The 21,174-nt window shown below is 39.9% G+C and overlaps 1 protein-coding gene across 2 annotated transcripts; it reads right to left on the reverse strand.

The window, feature by feature from the left end:
• Positions 1 to 715: 715 nt before the first annotated feature.
• Positions 716 to 8,713, reverse strand: LOC148029685 (leucine-rich repeat receptor protein kinase HPCA1-like). 2 transcript variants are annotated; one of them, XM_087685970.1, is made up of 19 exons: positions 8,438 to 8,713; positions 7,793 to 7,925; positions 6,413 to 6,484; positions 6,241 to 6,315; positions 6,012 to 6,083; positions 5,740 to 5,907; positions 5,563 to 5,637; positions 5,409 to 5,480; positions 5,245 to 5,316; positions 5,090 to 5,167; positions 4,919 to 4,993; positions 4,721 to 4,798; positions 4,381 to 4,509; positions 3,673 to 4,154; positions 3,357 to 3,506; positions 3,139 to 3,281; positions 2,611 to 2,770; positions 2,122 to 2,360; positions 716 to 1,647 (listed from the first exon to the last, which is right to left on the reverse strand). In XM_087685970.1, the coding sequence occupies exons 1-19, from the start codon at positions 8,550 to 8,552 to the stop codon at positions 1,168 to 1,170; spliced, it is 2,868 nt and encodes a 955-aa protein (XP_087542096.1). In that variant the 5' UTR covers positions 8,553 to 8,713; the 3' UTR covers positions 716 to 1,167. The 2 variants fall into 2 exon arrangements, with proteins under 2 accessions (XP_087542096.1, XP_087542095.1); XM_087685969.1 differs by having other exon boundaries at positions 742 to 1,647; positions 2,551 to 2,770; positions 8,438 to 8,708.
• Between the last annotated feature and the right edge of the window lie 12,461 nt (positions 8,714 to 21,174).

Raw genomic sequence — 21,174 nt, forward strand, 5'->3', positions numbered from 1 at the left:
GTAGTCAAATCTTCTGCTCAGTCTTGCTCGGAAGTTGGTGATTCTAATGAAATCCATGCTTACATTATCTGTCACCATAGTTGTTGAAGTAGACAAGCTTGGCATTCTATTTCATGCTCGTTTCATGGGATCTTTTGACTTCGGATTAAAAGGATAGTGGCCGTGTTGACAAGAAACTAAAAGATAGTCCACATTTGATGCAGAACAAATGAATTAAGACGAGACTATCCAAGTCAGTGCATATCAAAGCTGTTAGCAGGTCTGATATGTGAGACAGGGGTTAGCAGGATTGGTGGCATGTTGATAGGAGTTCTCATCGGTATGGGCTCATTTCTAAGGAGAAGGAACGGATGATCTACGTAATGTAAAAAAAAGAAAGAGGATTGGCCTACATCTTTTAGATGTTTTATGGATCATCAATCAAAGTTTCTTCCATCATCTTTGGTTGGCAACTTGCTACGGAGATGCACGATGAAGAAGGATTTCTTCAAGGAGATGGATGAGTACTTTCTCAAAGCTTGGAATTTCTAGAAAAGAAGTTTTCTACTTTCAGTGCTCCTCATTGAAGAGGGTGAGAAGGGTCTAAACTGCTACCCCATTGGCTAGGTTGAATCAGGTTTTGTGAAAGGTTGTTATGGTGAAGTTTCCTACTCAAGACCAAAGTCCAAAAAAGAGTTGCCTTCATCAACCTTTTAAGTTGTAAGACTTAGATGGATAATGCCTGTAAGCTCAGGGAGGAAGTACGTGTTGCCTTTGAAAGGTCAAAGCAAAAGGCTCCGCTATATAGTGTATAAAGAGTGATGCAGGGCAAATGATCCATGGAAGTGTGCCAGAAAGTTTTGTTGGGTCTCCATGATGCATCGTTGTATGATGTTGTAATAAGTTGACTCTTTAAACTGTTTTGCTCATTTTCAACAACTAAAATCCGGCTTTATGAATTCCTGATACATAACATGTATTCAACAAAATAGTAATCTCAGTTATGAACCTTATGTACCCAACCCAACTACCTCTCCCCTTCTATGATGATCAATGTGTATGAGTAACAGAATAAAGAATGCCCTAACTCATATCTACAATGTTGCTGCCCTAACTCATATCTACAATGTTGCTGCCATAATAATCTTCTGTACCGCAATGATGCGCAGCAAGAATGAGGTATCTCATTTAGGCTCTAGCATTAGTGTTGTTCATCCCAGAATAGCTTCCGCTGTACTCAAATGAGGAATAGTTTTGCTGTTGCATGTATGGAGCAAGGTTCTCGTAGAGCTCTGCACGTTCCTGGTCCATGTCCATATCTATATACATGGGAGCCATTTCCTCTTGTGCAAGAAACTCTAGCTCTTTCACTACATCAGACATGGTAGGTCGTGCAGTTGGGTTATCTTCCAGACATCTCAATGCCAGTGTCATGAGCCTCTCCACTGCCATGGATGGATAGTCTGTGAGATTGGGATCTACCATAGCTTTCCTCGCACTCGTCATGCCTCCTTGTCGAACTGCTATCTTCATCTCACGAACAAGATACTTGCCCTCTTGAATAGGTAACCTTCCAGTAACTAACTCAAGAAGCACCACACCAAAACTATAAACATCGCTCTTGTCTGTGAACTGGTTGGTCATGAAATAGTCAGGGTCCAAGTATCCCTATAAAACAGCGAAACAATAATGTCAGATGCATACCACCTTGCAAGAATGTATTGTATGTCCTAATAATTTTGATGGCTCCTTTTTATGCATCAATTTTGAAATGTTGCATCTCTGAGGGTAAGGCACCACAAAGCCTCTCAATTGCTTCTTACAGGAAAGAATGTGAAACCCTCAACCTTTTTATGCATCAATTTTGAAATGTTGCATCTCTGAGGGTAAGGCACCACAGAGCCTCTCAATTGCTTCATACAGGAAAGAATGAAGCCCTCAACCTACAAAGTTCTAGTTAACTAGAGGTAACTTTCCCCTCAAGAACAGGCTGCATCCCCTGAACCAGCACAGCCGTATGCTGTCCTTTCAGGCAATGCTAATAAAGTTGCAATCTTTGAACTAAGGGATCCGGAAAACAACACCAATTTCCTTGTAATAACCCTTAGTTGTAAAGCAGATGTGGTTAAATTTAGTTCTTACCATTGTTCCTTTGACTTGTGTAGAGAAAGAGAAAATATCATCCCCATTAGGTGCAAGCTTGCAGAGCCCGAAATCTGCAACCTTTGCCACCAGCTTGCCATCAAGGAGAATGTTGCTTGACTTGATATCCCGATGGACAATAGGTGGATTAGCCGCAGTGTGGAGATATGCAATACCCCTTGCAGAATCTAGGGCAAGCGCTATCCTCCTTTCCCAATCCATTTGAAGACCAGTTTTACCTGCAGCAAACACACAAGTAGCATAATGCCCATCCATATTAGTCTAACTGTGCAATATATATATCTGGTGGTTGCATGTTTGAACAATAATATAGTATGTAGTGTTCGCATGTTTTGAGTATCACGCAACGCATTATTTGATCCAAGTTCACGTGTGCTTCTGATGTCATGAATAGATCCACAAACCTACCTGAGAGGCATTCCATTAATGTCCCATTTGGCATGTACTGATAGACGAGCATCTGCTCGCCTTCTTCAAAACAGAATCCAATCAAACCAACAAGGTTCCTGTGGTGCACTCTTGACAAGAGTTCTATCTCGTTCTTGAACTCCTCAGCACCCTGCAAAGAATCAGTCCCCGCTCTTTTGATGGCAACTTGTTCTCCAGATAACAGATAACCTTTGTAAACCTGTGAAATCAAGGCAGCAGCTCAAAAGGGCAGTCGATTATGCTCACAAGAAGTTTTTGACAGTTTCCCATGTGGGAAAAGGGGCTCTCTTCCCTTGTTTTTCCCTGTAGTGTCGAACAACATGAGTTCCTTCTTGTGAGGCACCACATACCTAGCTAGCTGCAGTTGGGAGCAGGGGTCTGCCAGCCCGCACTGCACCTAGCTAGGCATGTGGCCCCTCCCAAGGAGAAGCTCATGATGTTGTCATAATTTATAATATGGGAATTGTAGTGGGAATTTGTCTAAAACTTCTTGTGACTGTAAACAGCATGATGTTGGAGACCAGGCCCATGGAGAAAACAGAAATTTTTAGCAGCCAAATAATGTACCTTTCCATAACCTCCTTCGCCTATTTCATTGCTCTTACTGAAACTATTTGTACACTTCGTTATTTCTTGCAAGGAAAACCAACGAGCACCTTTCAGCTGCGGGATATCCGGATTGGGCCCTTCGCTGGCTGCAATCCAAGCAGCTGAAAACAAGAAGAGAGCTTGTTCATGCTTTGTTCAATCGCAGTACAGAAAACAAGGTATCCATGCTCACCTACCGAATGGTTTGTTCAGATACTCTGCTTTCTCAGCCCTCTTCTTCTGCTTCATGGCATAGAGAGCAATGAATATGATCGTAATTACTAATACAGCTACTGCAATCCCAATCCCTACTTTAGCACCAGTATTGAGTCCCTTTGCCACAACCACTACAAACAAACACCAGAAAAGGAGGAACAACAGAACTTATTAATCAAAAGTCAGTCGGAACAAAAACTGTACTGTCCAGCAGAATACATTGAAGTGTGACAAAATAAGAGCATGGGCACTGTTCTAATAAAGAGCTTAGAAAAAGAAATCACCAAGTTGGCTTACCATTGTTATATGGGCTGCCAAAGAATCCACATATCAATGGTCCAATCGATGGAAACTCGATTTCCTGATTCTTCAAGGTATAGGCAATGCGAGTGGCATCATTCGGGTGCCATGCATCTTGAGAGTTAGGAGGGAAAACTGAAACTCTCAGTTGAGTTGCTGACAGCACATTCACTACCACTTGAGTCTCCAAAATTATTATATTAAGCGCTATGCTTAGCCCAACAGAAAATATATCCTCCATTACAGATATGTTGAAGTCGGTCAGCAGTGGTATTTTAGTGGCAAGGAAGGTTATGCTACCCTGCACTGGGCGAGCACACTGGCATCCAGAGGTTTTGCGATTAACTGCATACTCAGCTGGGCATGTATTTGTGCAAGTTGACGTTGCAGAAGAAGCTGGAGGTGCAGCAATAGATGTGTTGGATTGCAAAGCCATACACTCAGTTGGATTACTGTTGCAGTATGGATTCCCATCCAATCTGGTTGTTGTAAGTGTGAAAGACATGTTAGCCTTAAGCCAGCCTTAATTTAAGCCCAAATTACTTCCTTGGTAAGTGTACATGAATTGTCTTTTCTTAACAAATACACAGTCAAAATTAGGAGAAAAAGGAAGAAAGATGACACAAAAGAGAATTTTAAGCACACATGACAAGTATAAACACCTGATATTAAAGAGGAGTGAACTTGCTTTGACAGAACACTTACAAGAGCTCCTGTATGTAATTGCCCTTGCTAACACCAGTTATATTGTTATTTGTGAGATTAACCAAAGAGAGATTTGTTCCTGCTAAGGTAAGATCCAATGTGCCATTCAACCGATTTGATACGAGGGTCCTGTGAATGATTGCAGAAATGAATTCTTGAAGATGATATACCAATTGTAAAACTAGATAACATTTGTGGCAATAGTCTTGCTCTAGATTTCCCTGTATTCTCTCAATGAATCACTAAACAAACCATTCAGGAGAGATACATGGACCAAACTGCTTATGCATATAAGAAGTCGAGCTGAGATTAACTGCATCAGGTCCAACAGCAGGCTTACACATTGGAGAGGAGATTTTGACTAGATAAGAAAAGTGCAGCGGATATGTTGCCAACCAGATTTGCAGAATCTAGGGCACTGCAAACCCAGAGAAGCTATCAGATGACATCACAAACTCAACAAATTTGTGAAGTATTAATGCTTTAAAAGTCTGAATCGTGCAGGTCATAGAGATACACACTCTAACAACAACTTAACAGTAAATAGAGGCTTGTCAAATTGGTGATCCAGACTGGAATCTCCGAAGTATCATAATCGTTGTAGCCAAGATTTCTTCAAAAAATGAACATATGAATAAGAAACACACATTCCATGACATAATGATGTATTATCAGTCATGTTATAGGATCACAGATAATGATGTCTTACAGCATCTGCAGCTTTGATTTGTTTGAACTGTCTGTTAAATCTGGCAAAGAGCCGGTCAACTTGTTGTTATTCACCTGCCTGCCATTAAAATAGAGAATACACTTAGTCATCGATGTGAATGAGCAATATGGAAAGGTTGTGGAAGCATTACTCACAGTGTAGTGAGATTTGCAATGGTATTTAAAGACGATGGTATGGGGCCATTTAGATTATTAGAATCCAAACGTCTGCAGAACAGATGAAAGTTCATAACAAGCACTGTTAATCCTGATTGTGCTATGAAATCCTGACTGTGTAAACTTACTTTAGTCTAACTTACATAATCTCCACACTTGTTAAATTTCCGATAGACAAAGGGATGTTCCCGCTAAAGTTATTGTTGTACAATAATCTGGGGATGACAGATTCAAATCATTTAGATAGACAATTCCAATCGAACTACTGGCTCACATAAACAGCATTTGAAGACATACAAGTGAGCAAGTTGCATATCTGTGTGAAACAGAGTTGGTGGGATGCTGCCTGAGAATTCATTGTTGTCGAAGTGGCTTCGATCAAAAAGAAGAACAAGAGGTAAAACAAAACTTCAGGTTTGAAGCTCATGTGAAGTTTTCTGGTCTGATTAATTCAGTATCAAGGTTAACACTTACAAGTGATGGGCAAGTGTCAGGTTATCCAGGCCACTTATCCCATTTGCATAGTCAGAAACCGGCAGGGAACCATTCAGATGATTGCTGGATATGTCGAGCCAGAACATATTTTTCATAAGGCCAATGTTGGAGGGCAAAGCTCCCGAGAAATTGTTTCCAGTCAAGCCACTATTAAACATGCAGCATAATGGATACAAGTGTCAGATGCAACCGCACATGACTCACAATGAGAAGCAGCAGCAGCAGTTCGTGTCTTTGCATTTGTTACTTACAAATGATGCACATTGGTGAGATTTCCTATCTCGGAAGGAATAGATCCTGAAAAGTTGCAAAACTGTACAAAACTAGACAAAAAAACAAGAGATACCAGGTACTGTTAATGGCTAAAGGAAAGAAAGTTAATGCAACTTTGCCAGAGACTGATTCATGGATCCCTGAAAAGCTACCTAAAGGAAATGTATAACCTTGACATAATAGGAAACTGAATCAAATGGTACTTACAATTTCCCTATGTTAGTTAGTTTTCCTATTTCTTTTGGTAAGGTGCCTCCAAGATTTGGATTGGACGAAAGATCCCTGTACATTTAGGAGCCAGCTAAGGACGACATGAATAAGTCCATCCAGAATTAACAACCTCCATATCTGGCATGACAAAAGCAGGAGAGGAACCTACAGATCTGTTAGATTTGTCAAGTCTCCAATAGCAGACGGAAGTGTTCCAGTTAAATCCTGATTGATCAGCAGGCTGCATTGACATGACGAATCCATAGCATCGATTCAATCTTGAAACGTCCTCTTACTAGAAGAGAAATCAAAATCAATACAAAAGCGACAACCAAAGTCTGCCTAGTTTTAAGGTCCAGTTCTAGGCGAAGTTGTGTCTGTCGTACAACAGTGTCATGATAGGGCTGACGGTCAGAAGGAACTAACCGAAGCCCAGGATTTTGTTTGGGCTTTCGTTTGCATGCTTCCTCAAGTCCTGAAACCTAGTCATTAGAAGCCTTTCATTTGTTTGGACGTGTTCAGAATGCCATAGGCGCACGGGCTACGGTATTTGTTTTCAAAGGACGGCCGTAGAAAGCTTTCTACAGCTAGGAAATTTCATACTTGCTTCAAATTTGAAAAATATAACACAAGTAATCATCAATTTGAATAAAAGAGAATGCACATTGATATTGATTTCCTTGCAGATGAAACAGTTGGACTCACCAGCATTACTGACAATGGACTAAGTTTGCAAACTGAGCACTGAAGATGTCCCACTTTGTAGGATGCAAGTGCAACAGCGATGTTATGCCATTGAGGGAAAACTCAAAGCTGAAAACATGAACTAAGTATCTAATGTCACAAAAGGATCTAACCCACTCAAAATATATTAGTACTCTTTGAGTAGGAGATGCATGATTGGGCAAAAAGGACCTGCTCAGGCTATTCCAAAGTGTATAATGTCCATGGAGAGCTACAGCTGTCATTAACACTAAACCATCAACAATAGTATCCTCCCACTGGATGCGTGTTAATTGATCCAAAGATAAGCGATAGGGTAACCTTTACAACGGTTTGCATTTATCCACTCCCTTACAAACGTGATGGGCAAGAATCTCTATCCATGTGCTGTGTACAATGCTATCAAAAATAAATAAGTTCGTGTCATTCATATGTCGCACATCTCTTCGCAGTCATTATCTGTTCCGAAACTAGGAAAATAAGCCCCTTGATTACCTCAACATCCCAAGAGGTCTGACGGATGTTTGAAATTAAGCCGTGTCATTCAGATATTGGCAATGTTTGCCTCTCACATAATATGTCATCACATTAGATGTGCATATCACTGACCTCTGTGGGTGCTTATCATGAGTTTGTGGGCCATATTGCTACCCTTGGCAGAACTAATGAAACCAAGTAATGGGGCAAGTGAAAATGTCAACCAACAGATTCAACCCTTGAAAATCCTGTCTTACAGCACATGAACATGTATTCCGCATGCTTTCACGTAAAAGATAAAAGTCAAGGTTTTGAATTTAAAAACATGAAAGAAGCAGCAGACGGTTACAGCTGGACAACACGTGTATTCGTTGCATTATCACACCGAACTCCAAGCCAGGCATCATCGCAAGGGTCTGTGCTGGCATCCCAGGAAGATGGCCTTTGTGACCAAGCCGTGTGCAGAGCGATGAGGGCACTAACTGCATCAATCAGGAGCTAAAAGTCATTGTATGGGTAAATCCTTGAAACACAAAATCTCACAAAAGTAAGTTTTTCTCTCCGCGACAAACATTAATACTAATTGATTGATGAGCTGACAAGAAACTAACTTAAGTGGCAGCTTAAAAGCATGATTCAAAATACTATTGTGTCTCTCAGTGATTGCTACTTCATACTTGATTCAAGAAAAATTTCGCATATGGTAATGCTCGACTTCGAAGGTTAAGGGTATATCATTTTTCATTGTTATGAGCACATTGTAACATCAATGAGCTGCTTATATTTGATATTAACAGAACAATTGTGCTCATGGTTATGCACAGATAAAAATCATACATGGGCTGGTGATTGTTGCTCGAAGAAGCGCAAATTCCTTATTAGCAGCATGGCTTAGCTAATTACTTTAAACATTTGGGTAAGCATGTTGTACGAAATTCAAGTGACTTGGTGAGAGAGAGAGAGAGAGAGAGAGAGAGAGTGAGTAAGAGATTACCGTCTTGTGGGTGGGTGATACAGCTGGCAGACATGATTAAGATGCTGGCAAGGAGCAGAAGCAAAGGGATTGGAGCTCGCATCCATGGACGATCAGTGCGACCAGGTGCCTTCATTCCAGAGGTTGAGCTTTGGCACAGAGAGAGAGAGAGAGAGAGAGAGAGAGAGTGTGTGTGTGTGTGTGTGTGTGTGTGTGTTAAGAAAGAAAGGATGTACAATCCTGTGCGTGTCTAACTCTGAGACAGAGAGAGAGAGAGAGAGAGAGAGAGAGAGAGAGAGCGCAATCAGACCCAGTCAAGCAAACATCACTCAAAAGTACATGACAGAATCCCTGAAAACTGAAAAGTAATACTAATAATAATAAGAGTAATTAGGTAGTAATGGTATTTCCTAAAGTATCAGGTACAGTCAAACATTTAACTCAGGTATTTCACAACCAGCCTACCAGGCCAAGGAAAGGAGCCTTCATCCTTTCCTTTGAAAATGAAGGCTCCGTCCCTTTGACCAGGCCGTCGCAAACGTGTCAAGCCTCAAGCTCGTTCATGATTCCAATTTCCATACATTATGACGGATAGATAGGCGATAGGAGACCCGCAGGCCGCCACGCCTAAGAACAAAAGTCTAAGCCTTAAGGCCATACACTTGTTTATACTTGTGTGGACCCCAGAATACAGCACACCTCCGTTTCCTTTAAATATAATTTAAAAAAGCGTGTTTATGCTTTCTCAGGTATTTTACTTGTGAGCCTTGAGGTCTCAAGAAAAAGCCCTTGGTTTTGAAGGGTCATGACTCTTTTTTCAAAAGGTAAAAAATTTCATTCCCTTCTTTGAAGAGTAAAATCCCTTAAGAAGTGTTCAATTGCCTTGAAAACCAAGGCCTATAAGGAAAGACTTGGCACTATCCTAATTTATCTCACAACATGAAAATACCAAGTCCCATTCAACAAGCATTATCATGTAGGGATTGAACACAAAACCTCCTCTTGATCATTTTCTAATGTATCTTGCTTTGGCAATAAGCTTAATAGCTTAGTTTTCACTAAGAATTGAGATTTAAACTTTAATGTCGAATGGATCGAGCCTTTAAAAATTCAAAGAATGAGGTATAGAACATGCAAATTTAACAACTCTGAACTTGTAAAAGTAACAAATACATCTACCTTGATCTTCAAAGCTTTTCAAAATTTAAGATATAGGGGTTTATCACTACAAGGATATAGGGGAATAGTGACGGGCAGTTCCGACGCATATTAGCGGCATCATTATTTACGCCGCAAATAGCAACGGTACTCACACGAAAAAACGGGTTGAAACTCGAGCGCAACATTTTGACTCAAAGAGCGAAAGAGAGAGCGAAATAGATCGTGCGTTTGGGAGGGAGAGAGAGAGAAAGAGAGCGAAGGAGAGCTTCTCGCCGCGGCCACCGCTGCCGCTGCCGTTCACGAAGAAGAGGAGGAAGTGCACAAAGGGTGAAGAGGAGCCGCCATCGTGAAAAGGAGACAAAGAATCCATCCTCAGGTATTTGCGGTGAGTGCATTGCTCCCTCTTGGTTTGTTCTTGTTCTTTCTCCTTTTCTTTTGTTTGTTTTTATTGAGAATGAGGTGCATTGAGGGAGAAAGAGAGGAAATGAGAGAGGGAGAAGAAGAAATAAAAAGGAAGAAAGAATGAGAGAGAGAGAGAGAGAGAGAGGGAATAAACACGAAACATAATAAAGAAAGAGAGAAATAGAAAGAGAGAGAGGGGGAGAAATGAGAATGAATAAGAAAACACGAGTGGGTAGAGAAAAACAAAGAGAGGGTTTGTTCTTGGTCTTTAATTTCTTACAATGATGTGCATTGAGGGAGAAAGAGAGGAAATGAGAGAGGGTTTGTTTTTTTTACAATGAGGTGCATTGAGGGAGAAAGAGAGGAAATGAGAGAGGGAGAAGAAGAAAAAAAAAAGGAAGAAAGAACGAGAGAGAGAGGGAATAAACATGAAACATAATAAAGAAAGATAGAAATAGAGAGAGAAAGGGAGGGAGAGAGGAGAATGAATGAGAAAACACGAGGGGGTAGAGAAAAACAAAGAGAGGGATTTGTTCTTGCTCTTTAATTTTTTCTTTTCTTTTTACAATGATGTGCATTGAGGGAGAAAGAGAGGAAATGAGATAAGAAATGAGAGAGGGCGGAGAATGTGGTGCATTGAGGGAGAACAATAGAAAATGAGAGAGGGAAAAGAAGAAAGGAAAAGGGAGAGAGAGAGGAGAATAAGTGAGAAAACATAAGGCGGTGGAGAGAAATAAAGAGATGGGTAACAAAGAAAGAGAGAGAGAGAAAGAAAGATAGGAAATAAGAGAGGGAGAAGAAGAAAGAAAGAGGAAGAGAGAAATGGCCGTCGCGTCTGCTGTACTCTCGAGTTCTGAAATTGTTGAGCAATATATGAAAGGTGGGATGGTGGCTGTAGTAGTAGTAGTAGTAGTAGTAGAGAGAGAGAGAGGTTTTGTTAAAGGTGCACCTTGGGTGTGTTCGATGCTTCGGGAAAGTGCAGAAGGCCTGTGTCTCCAGGCCCAGTAAGCGAAAGAGAGATTGGACTTGGAGGTAAATGGATGGTTTTCTTGACATGCTTTGCGCTATCTCCTCCTATGCTCTAGATATCGAGTCATACACAAAAGAAAAAAGGTGGTGAGGTCTAGTGCAATACCACGGGACGGGAAACACTCTGATGTAGGGTAGCTAGTCCCTCGCCTCCATGCATAGCATATTAGACTTTACATACTATAGGCCCGCCCGTAAGGGGGTGGAGAGAAACGAAGAGAGGAGCAACAAAGAAAGAGAGAGAGAGAGAGAGAGAGAGAGAGAGAGAGAGAGAGAGAGAGAGAGAGAGAGAGAGAGAGAGAGAGAGAGAGAGAGAAAATAAGAGAGGGAGAAGAAGAAAGGAAAAGAAAGAGAGAACGAGAAAGAGAGAGTAAACATGAAAGACAAAGAAAACATGAAAGAGAAAGGGGAGAGAACATAAAACAAAGAGCTCAAAGAAATAAGCAAAGAAAGGGGGAGAAAACCAAGACTTTAGTTGACATTAATTTTATTGAGTTACAAGAGAAAAAATCCCTTCTCAAACAATTTAAGAAAGAAAAAGAGAATGATAATAAAAACAAATTGTTTGTCATAACGTAGACCAAATGGAAAATGATAAAGGTTGTGATCAAGATCGCGAGGCGTATCTTAATCAGTGTGTTCCATGTCTTTGCTCTCAATGCAAGCTGGCAATTAGACGAAAACATTGATGACCACCTTTTTTAGTATCATTTATATCATCTTTCCATAAACATCCTTGTGACCTAGTTTATAAAGGCATCCCACTAATTGATTGAGGGGGGAACATTTCCATGCTATGTGATCCAATGCCACCTTGGCATTGAGGGTGGGTATTAGAAGTATAGCATGAGAACTCTTTGTAAGCAAGGGTGCATGAGGAAGGCTAAGGTGTGAATAGACTAGAGGATAGGGGAAACCCTAACCCTAGCTCACTCAGAGGCTATATAAACATGGCCAATATCACTCTCAATAGAAGAGAGAGTATACCAATTGTACTTTAAGCAACTTAATAAGCAAGATCTGTTATCTACGTCTTCTTGTACGTGCACTAGTTTTACATGGATTCAAGCTGCCTCACCCGTTTTGCTGATGGCATTGACGATGTATCAACTGCCTTTTATGGGCAACATTTATGTCAAGCAATTACCCTTGTCATTCCAACCCTATTCTTATCAGGAGTAGATCATGAGAATGAAGGGAGGCATTAGCAAGGCAAGTTGTTCCTGATAGTCAGGGTGATCAGGATGTGGGTCCCTCTAGGGGATACAACAACCATTTATAATTCTCCTACTGATTCTGAAGAATCTTTTCCAACTCCTCTGACTCCTAAAGTTTCACCTAATGTTTCAAAAGATGAGGAACCATCATTACCACCTAAAGATCAAGAAACTCCTCCTAAGTAGGCACTCGAAAGACTACAACATATAGTGCTTGGGAGATTAGTTTTACTGAGAGGTGCATCCCTTCAATCTAAGAACATTGATCAACAATCTCAGACTTTGAGTAAACAGTAAGAAAAGTGTATATTAATCATGCATTGTATTCGCAAACTAATTGAATATCATATACAAAAACATTGGATGTGGCTGTAAAATTTATTACAAGGAGGTGACGTCTCATCTCAAGGAGGAGTGCACCTATTGTAGCCAGTTAGAAGAGTTCGTGGGCGTCCACTGGACAGAGTGCCTGAGCCAATCCACCACTTGGAAGGCACTACTCAGTCTATACCATCAATACCAGAAGAGACATGTAACCTTTCAGACTTTCCCACAATCTTGAAGCCTGAGATGGAGGCAATGATTGATGCATTGATGCCCATGGATATTGAGACATTTGATCCACTTAGAGAGGAAGCATCCATATCATTATAAGATGGGCGCTGAGTATCTCACTTGAAGACGCTACTTGCACTCCTAAGTGTGCAAGCAAAATACGGGTGGAGCAATGCGAGTGTGACCGAGTTGTTTAGGTACCTTCTACGTACGCTTCATTGATTTCTTTTCGTCACCATTATAAAAAACAATTGTATTTTTTCAAGGTGTTTATGATTTCTTTTCAGGTTGCTAAAGTATCATATATTATCACTTACAAATACCATGCATGAGTTTCGTGATGATATGTGACATTTTTTACGAAAGCTTGGCATGGACTACAAGAGCATCCATACATGTGTCAACGACTGCCTGCTATTTCGAGGAGAATACGAGACTATGGAGACATGTCGAAAGTGTGATGCTCACAGGTATTGACAGGACTTACAAGGGCAAACCATCCCTCAAAAAGTTCTTAGATACTTTTCACTTATCCCCCATATACATCACATGTTTCGTACGTCAAGCATGGCGAGCTTGACAATATGGCATACACAGAATAGATCCACTGATGGAGTCCAACGAATATCAGTGGATTCACGCACATGGAGCCACATTAACTCTACCTTTCTAGGCTTTTCATGAGAGGTAAGGAATCTTCAGCTCGGTCTTGCTATGGATGGCATGAACCCATTCGATCTCTGCTCAACTTCTTATAGTGTGTGACCTGTAGTCCTTGTTAACTACAATATCCCACCACGGCTTGCTACGAAGAAAGGACACTTGATCCTTAGCTTGCTCATTCCTAGCCGCTACAAAGTCAAGAATATGGACATCTATCTCCATCCATTAGTCGATGAGCTTAAGATTTTGTGGGAGGAGGGGGTCGTCGTGAAAGATATGAGCAAGTGCGATGGCTGACGGTCCCATCAATATACGAGTCATTCTCATGTGGACCATGCATGACTTTCCGAGATTCAGGGAGTGCTCGGGTAAGTAGGCTTTCATTCTTGTTAGTAATATCTATCATAGTTCATTCAAGTTTGTATTCACATGATAGAGGTGTTAGGACAAGTTTGGTTACCTCAGGTTATCATACATGTTCATTGTGTGGGCCACAGTTAGGCTCCCGAAGGTCACAAACCATGAAGAAGATGGTATATCAAGGACGCATCGCTTTATTGCCGGAGGGTCATGAATTGAGGGAAGGTCTTTTTGGATGACCTCCAGCACGAATAAACACCCAAAAATGGTACAAGCTCAAAATGGTCCACATGGAGTCACATCCAAACAAAATGCGATGATTCTCAGTTTTCTATGAGTTGCTGTATTGGACCCATTTATAGATCAACCACTTGTTGGATCCCATGCATATTTTCAAGAATGTGGGCAGTTTACTATGGGATCACATCACAGGAAAGAGAGATACTGTAGGGGCACGAATGGATTTGAAGGGGGTAGGCAAGATGGAGGCGCTTTGGCCGCAATAGAGTCCTAATGGTCGCTTGCAACTACCTCACGCTCCTTGGATTTTGTCCACTAAAGAAGAGCACTTAGCGAAGCAAATTATCAGGTCTATCGGCACTCCGACAGGTATGATACGTTCTCTCATATCCGTGTTTTCTAAAGACAATCAATTATCAGGGCTAAAATCCCATGATTGACATAAGATATGTCAGGTTTATACTATGAATGGATTGTAAGTGACTTGTGTATTTTGCTATTTGGAGTATCGTCATTGTTTGTAATGCTTCTTCATTTGTGGCAGTTTGTACTACTGATTGCAATTGCAAGATGCTTTACTCTAGAAATACACTGGCCAATTTACAGGTTGTTAAATTTAGTGCAATGGACCTCACAGAAGGAGATCAAGACATCCTCTATTGAATCTACAAGGTGGGGAATAGTGGAGACGGTCTGTCTCTTTGAGAAGTACCTATCCACCAGCATGCTCATGATACAAATCCACCTCTTGGTGCATCTTGTAGATGAAGTGGAGATTGCTGGACATGTCCATATGCAATGGATGTTCTTCTTGGAGTGCTTCATGAAAACTCTAAAAGGCTTTGTGTGACAGAAGGTAGCATGGCTGAAGGTTGGTTCGTGTCTGAGGTGTTAGTGCATATTTCACAGTGACTACCAATGGTGGATTCAAACAAGAGTATACTATGGTTGTTGAAGGACGATGATAGACATACGATCTGAATTTCGACATAGTACATTCCATCAACCGATTCGATATCTTGAGGGCATGGAGGAGATGCTACGGTTTATGTCAATGCAATGGTTACATGGAGCTTTGATCACAGCCTCTCATGAAGGGGTGGAGGTATCAATTGAGGAGTGGGAATTCTTGAGGGGATGTAGTCCAAAGGTGACCACATGTTTTATAAGCTGTCATATCTAAATTTTATATGTGACAACTAATTAACCGTTTCAATGTACAATACAAAATATATAGTGACGTGGTCGCGTGGACGACATTTTCGCGTGGAGTGTATCGACAAATGTACTCCACAACCGATTGTGGTATTATAGCAAAGTGTGAGCAAGAGAGCCAACAACGAGCCACGGATCCCAACGCCGTTATAGATGAGATGGAGTATTTTGGAAACTTGCAAAGTATTATCATGGTGGATTACCGTAGCCTCTCCATGATCCTATTCAATGTGCAGTGGATCAAAGTGGTACTAGAAGGAGCCGAGGCAACTGTTCGACGAGGTCCATCTGGATTTCTCTAAATAGATTCTGAAAAAAGATAGACGGATTTGCATGACACATTTGTATTGCTGGCCCATTGTGAACATGTGCATGAACTCATGTTTTTAAAATTTTTATTACGACAAGATATATGTCACAAATGTTAAATCTCTCTTGTATAGGATTTTGAACATCTAATTTTCTATCCAAACCCTAAAGAGGTGGACTCATCCTTTTCTGTTGACCTTTCTATTGACCTTCCAGTGTATGCGAAGTTATGTCAGGAGATTGGTATGGGACCATACGCTACGTCATACTTGGAGCATCCACCTACTCAATTCGTTGATAAATCACTTATAAGGGTACTCTAAAATATACATTTTAAGTAAGATCATTTTTTAAAGAGTTATATTACCGTGCTTTGCTTGAATATTTATATTGATTATGTTAACATCAATTTTTATTTGTGCAAGTGACCTTTGTGGATATTTGGACAGCACGATGAGTCGAGGGATGAGCAACGAGGAGCTACGGGAGATCTTTACACATATGTCTCTAGATTAGATGGCTTGATTTAGAGATATAGCAAACCGGGAGTTGTCTTGGACACCATTAAACCATTCCATTAGATCTACTTCGGCACGCTCTGATGCTTTAGTTTCTAGTAGATGAGGTCGACGCTCCAAACTTGGGCTAGACGAAGGAAGTGGTTCTAGGGGATGTTGTGGAGACGTGGATGCGGTGCGGCTTGAGTTACAGGTGCTATTCTTCGCTCTCTGCAGGTTCGAGAGAGGGTGGCTTAGGTGGTTGTTGTGGAGGTACCAACACAGTACCTCCGTCTCGTCGTTCTACTAGAGTTGCGTCACCTATGGGATTTGTCACACTTGTGAGAATGTCTACTCCACTCACTCCAGCTTTTGCTCAACCGTCCGCAGGTGGCACCCCTATGGGTGCTACTCCAAGAGATACCACCCTCGTGGGTACACCAGATGTACAGGGCTTTCTTGGATATGCCTAGGAGCGTGGTCGTAGGTGGGAGAGGACACATCTTAGACATATCCTAGAGGGGTATGGATACCTTGTAGATGATAGGACATGAGCCGTCATCATGAATTGGTGCGCAGATCGGATGCTGTACACTCGCGTAGTGAATGCCGGAAGGTCCCCAAGAACAATAGAACTCTACTTTTTGCACAAATTACAAGGTAAAAAGCATGAACGACATGAACAAGAGACCAATTGGGTGCAATCTCCCCCCATGCCTTGTGTGAGCACTCCACAAAGCATGTATTTTATGTATTAATCATCTTCAAGCTCAAATAATAGCCCAAATTACAAAATAGCAAGCTTTTAGCTTTTGAGTTTGCTTTAACACAAAATAGGAATAAAGCTAGTGGACGGTGCCCAAAGAGTCTGGCATGCCCAATACAACGTCCAAGTATAAATAACATAATCATGCGTCCATGCGCATACAAAATAATAATAAATATCCGATGCCTCAATAAATAGGCGTGACAAAATATAGGCACCATACCTAAGGTATGCGCCCATCAAAATATAATCAATAAATCGAATACTCGCTATCCTCCAATGCTTTCCTCTGCCACTGCTGCTATCTCTACACATCAACTGAAGTATTCACAATCGTTAGTAAAATAATACAATTAAATCGACAAAAGTGAATACTAGCAGTCTTCAGCTACGTAAATAAATCAACTGGTTAGAAATAAATCCTAACCTTAATTTATTACGAGTGTGCACTCTAAACTCATAAACGTTTATTAATTTAATATGCATTTTGCGGAATCACCCGCTATGGAATCACCCATGTATACACTAAATTAATGAAATGCCCGAAAAGGACAGGCGTCCCTATCAACTTCTCGCACAAAGAATCCACTTTGTGTATGAGCCTCGGTCATCAAAGTTTACGGAATCCACCGTAAAACCTCACGAAATCCACTGTGGCACGAAATCCACTGTGAAATATGCCTCAGCCCCGGCATCATACCCCCGGGGTGGGATAGCAATTGACCTCAATTGCTATTAGCTCAATGTGGAGCTAACAGAGTGGGGAAAGCATTTAAGTCTCTAGCGTGCATCCATTGTGCTTCCTCTACAGGATGGTTCTTAAATTTAACTAGATATCTAGAATATCTTCGGCCAGTTCTAGTGGTCATAAAATCTGTATCTATGATAGCTTCAGGTTCAAGTATTTCAGTCTCTTCCTCTAACAAAGGTGGGTTTTCATAAACAGGGTGTACAGGTAGTTGGCCTCTAAATGGTCTTAATAAACTAATGTGAAATGTGTTGTGGATTTTCCAGTGAGGTGGTAATTCTAACTTGAATACATTGTCATTAATTTTATGAATAATCCTAAATGGTCTATAGAATATAGGGGCTAATTTCACAATAGGGTGTCTATCTACACTTTGTAGTCTACGTTTTTCTATTCTCAACCAAAGATAGTCATCAACTTTGAAATTCATTGCTTGTCTTTTCTTATTGGCTTGTTTGGTATATGATTGCTGGGCTTTGGCAATCATGTGTTTAACCTCATCAAAAATAGTATTATGCATACTAGCAATATCATCAGCACTCTAAATTCTATTTGACAAAGATGCAACAGGTGTAGATAATCTATAACCATAAATCACTTCAAACGGTGCTTTCTTTGTAGATGTGTGTGGTGTATTGTTGTATGCAAACTATAATAAATGCAAATGTGTATCCCATGTCTGAGGTTTAGAAATAGTATAAGCACGTAAAAGATCTAGAATAGCGCTGTTAGTGGCTTCTGTTTGTCCATTAGTTTCAGGATGAAATGCAGATGAGAAATCAATTTTTGTGCCTAGGTTAGCAAACAGAGTAATCCAAAAGTTGTTACACAATCTAGAATCACGATCAGAAATAATAACTGTTGGCAATCCATGGTTAGTAAAAACAGTTTTCAAAAACAATTGTGCTGCCTGTGATGCTGTTAAAGTTTTCTTACATGGAATGAAATATGCTTGTTTGCTAAACCTATCTACTACTGTCCAAATCATATCATGGTTAGATTTAGTATTAGGTAAACCAGTAATAAAATCCATAGAAATTTGTTCCCATGGTCTAGATGGAATAGATAAAGGCATAAGTAATCCATACTGTTTACCATGATGTCTCTTAACTCTTTGACAAATCAAACATTCAGAAACAAAATTAGATACATCAGTGTCCATATGCGATCAATAAAAATCTTCAGTTAATGTTCGTAAAGTAGATATGATACCTCTATGACCTTGATATGGAGGACAATGAATCTCATTCAAAACAAAAGATCGGAATGGAACTGTAACACACAATCTCTTTTCATAAAACATAAATCCATCGTTATATGACAGTGAATCAATAGGAATCAAGTTATTTTGAACTAATTTATTCCAATCAGCATGAAAAGTAATATCCTAATGATAAATATCTTTCATAGCAATCAAAGAATCAAAAGATATAACAGAAATATTATGAATGGCAGGTCTTCTACTTAATGCATTAGCCACTACATTTTCTTTACCGGGTTGATATTGAATGATAGGATGAAAACTCTGGATAAAGGATGCCCATTTGATATGTCAGTCAGATATTTGAGGTTGGCTAAGTAAATGTCTAATACAAGGCTGATCGGTCTTAATCATAAATTCTGAACCCATTAAATAGTGTTTCCACTATCTTAATGCTTGTACAACAGCTAATAATTATTTGTCATATGTGGAATATTTCAGTTCAGAGGGTTTCAGCTTACAACTAGAATAGGCTATGGGATGATTATCCTGCATAAGAACAGCTCCTATTCCTGATCCACTAGCATCAGTCACTACTAAAAAGAATGGTCTATTAAAATCAGGCAACTGTAGGACAGGGGCATGGGTTAATGCATGTTTCAATAAGTCAAAGGATTTCTGTTGATTTTCGGACCAATGATAGACAATTCCTTTCTTCAGAAGTTTAGTCAGTGGTAAAGCAAGTAATGAAAAATTACGTACAAACTTCCTATAGAAACTAGCAAGACCAAGGAATGATCGTAACTCATGCACATTTTTAGGTACAGACAAATTCAATATTGCATCTATTTTCTTAGGGTCAACTTTAATTCCATGAGATGATACAATATGACCTAAATACTCAATTTCTGTTTTAAAGAATTCACTCTTTTCAGGATTTGCATACAGTTGATTATCTTTTAGTAACTGGAAAACCAATGACAAATGCTCATAATGTTCTTTCTCATTTTGACTAAACACTAGAATATCATCAAAGAAGACAATTACACAATATTGATATTTCAAAAATATATGGTTCATCATTCTACTAAATGTAGCAGGTGCATTAGTCAATCCAAATGGCATCACTAAAGATTCATAATGATCAAACTGTGTCCTAAATGCAGTCTTGAATATGTCTGACTTATCTAGTCTCACTTGATAATAACCAGACTTAAGGTCTATTTTACTAAATATAGGAGATCCTTGCAGTTTATCCATAAGGTCATCAACTCTAGGAATTGGATACCTATTCTTTACAGTGATCTTATTTAAAGTGCGATAGTCAATGCACATACGATAGGTATTATTCTTTTTCTTGACTAACAGAACAGGTGCACCAAATGGAGAACTACTAGGTCTAATCAATCCTCTATTTAGTAATTCCTCAACTTGACTCTGAATTTCTTTTTGCTCTATCTGGTTATGCCTATATGGTGCTTTGCAAGGTGGTTGTGTACCAAGAATCAAATCTATCTTATGGTCTTCTGGACGTGAAGGAGGTAAACCAGGTGGTAGATCTTCGGCAAAACAGTCTTTAAAATGTGCAAGAAATTCTTTATGCCTAGGATGCATATTATTTTCTTTTACTTGCAGTTCATTCACCCAAATGAGATAAGATTTACTACTTTTGCGTAATGCACGTTTAGCTTGAGTATGCGAAAGTAGTGAAAAATCATTAGATGCATGCATACCATACAATGTAATATGTTTTCCTTGAAAATTAATATTCATTGAATGTGTGGAATAATCTATATCTGGGTTATGCTGATGATGCCAAGGCATACCTAAAATAATGTCACTCGACTGTAATGGAACAACTAGAAAATTTCTTCTTTCACTATATTGACCAATTTGAATTTCTAAGTCATGCACATCCTGCGTACCATTATACCTAGTGCCTAAGAATACTGCTTTAATGCGATAATGCGTAGGTACAGTCTGTAACTTCAATTCTTTAACTAGCTTTGCTAAAATAAAATCATGAGTACTATCGTCATCATGCAAAATAATCTTTTCCTTTCCATGCACTAAACATTTCATAGTCAATAAAGAATGTGGAGTTGGCATACCTGGTAAAGTATTCGAAGGAGTAGTAGTGTCGTCCTCATCTTCTGTGAAATCAGGCATATCTTCATGTTCGTCATCTTCCATTACTCCAAGGTAGTTGATATGGGAAGGTGGCTTCTTTGAATGACAATTTGCTGCTAGATGTCTAGGTTGGTGGCATTTATAGTATACTATAAGTTTGGCTTTGGTTACATTGTTTGCAATGGCAGGAAGTCTAGGGACATTAGGATTTGGCTGTGGAATAGGCTTGGTGTTTTGATTGGCATTGGATGGTAAAGCAGGTGGT

Source organism: Lygodium microphyllum, chromosome 10 (genome assembly GCF_053477565.2).
Source record: "Lygodium microphyllum isolate KBCC chromosome 10, Lygodium_microphyllum_v1.1.10, whole genome shotgun sequence".
In the NCBI taxonomy this organism is placed as follows: Eukaryota; Viridiplantae; Streptophyta; class Polypodiopsida; order Schizaeales; family Lygodiaceae; genus Lygodium; species Lygodium microphyllum.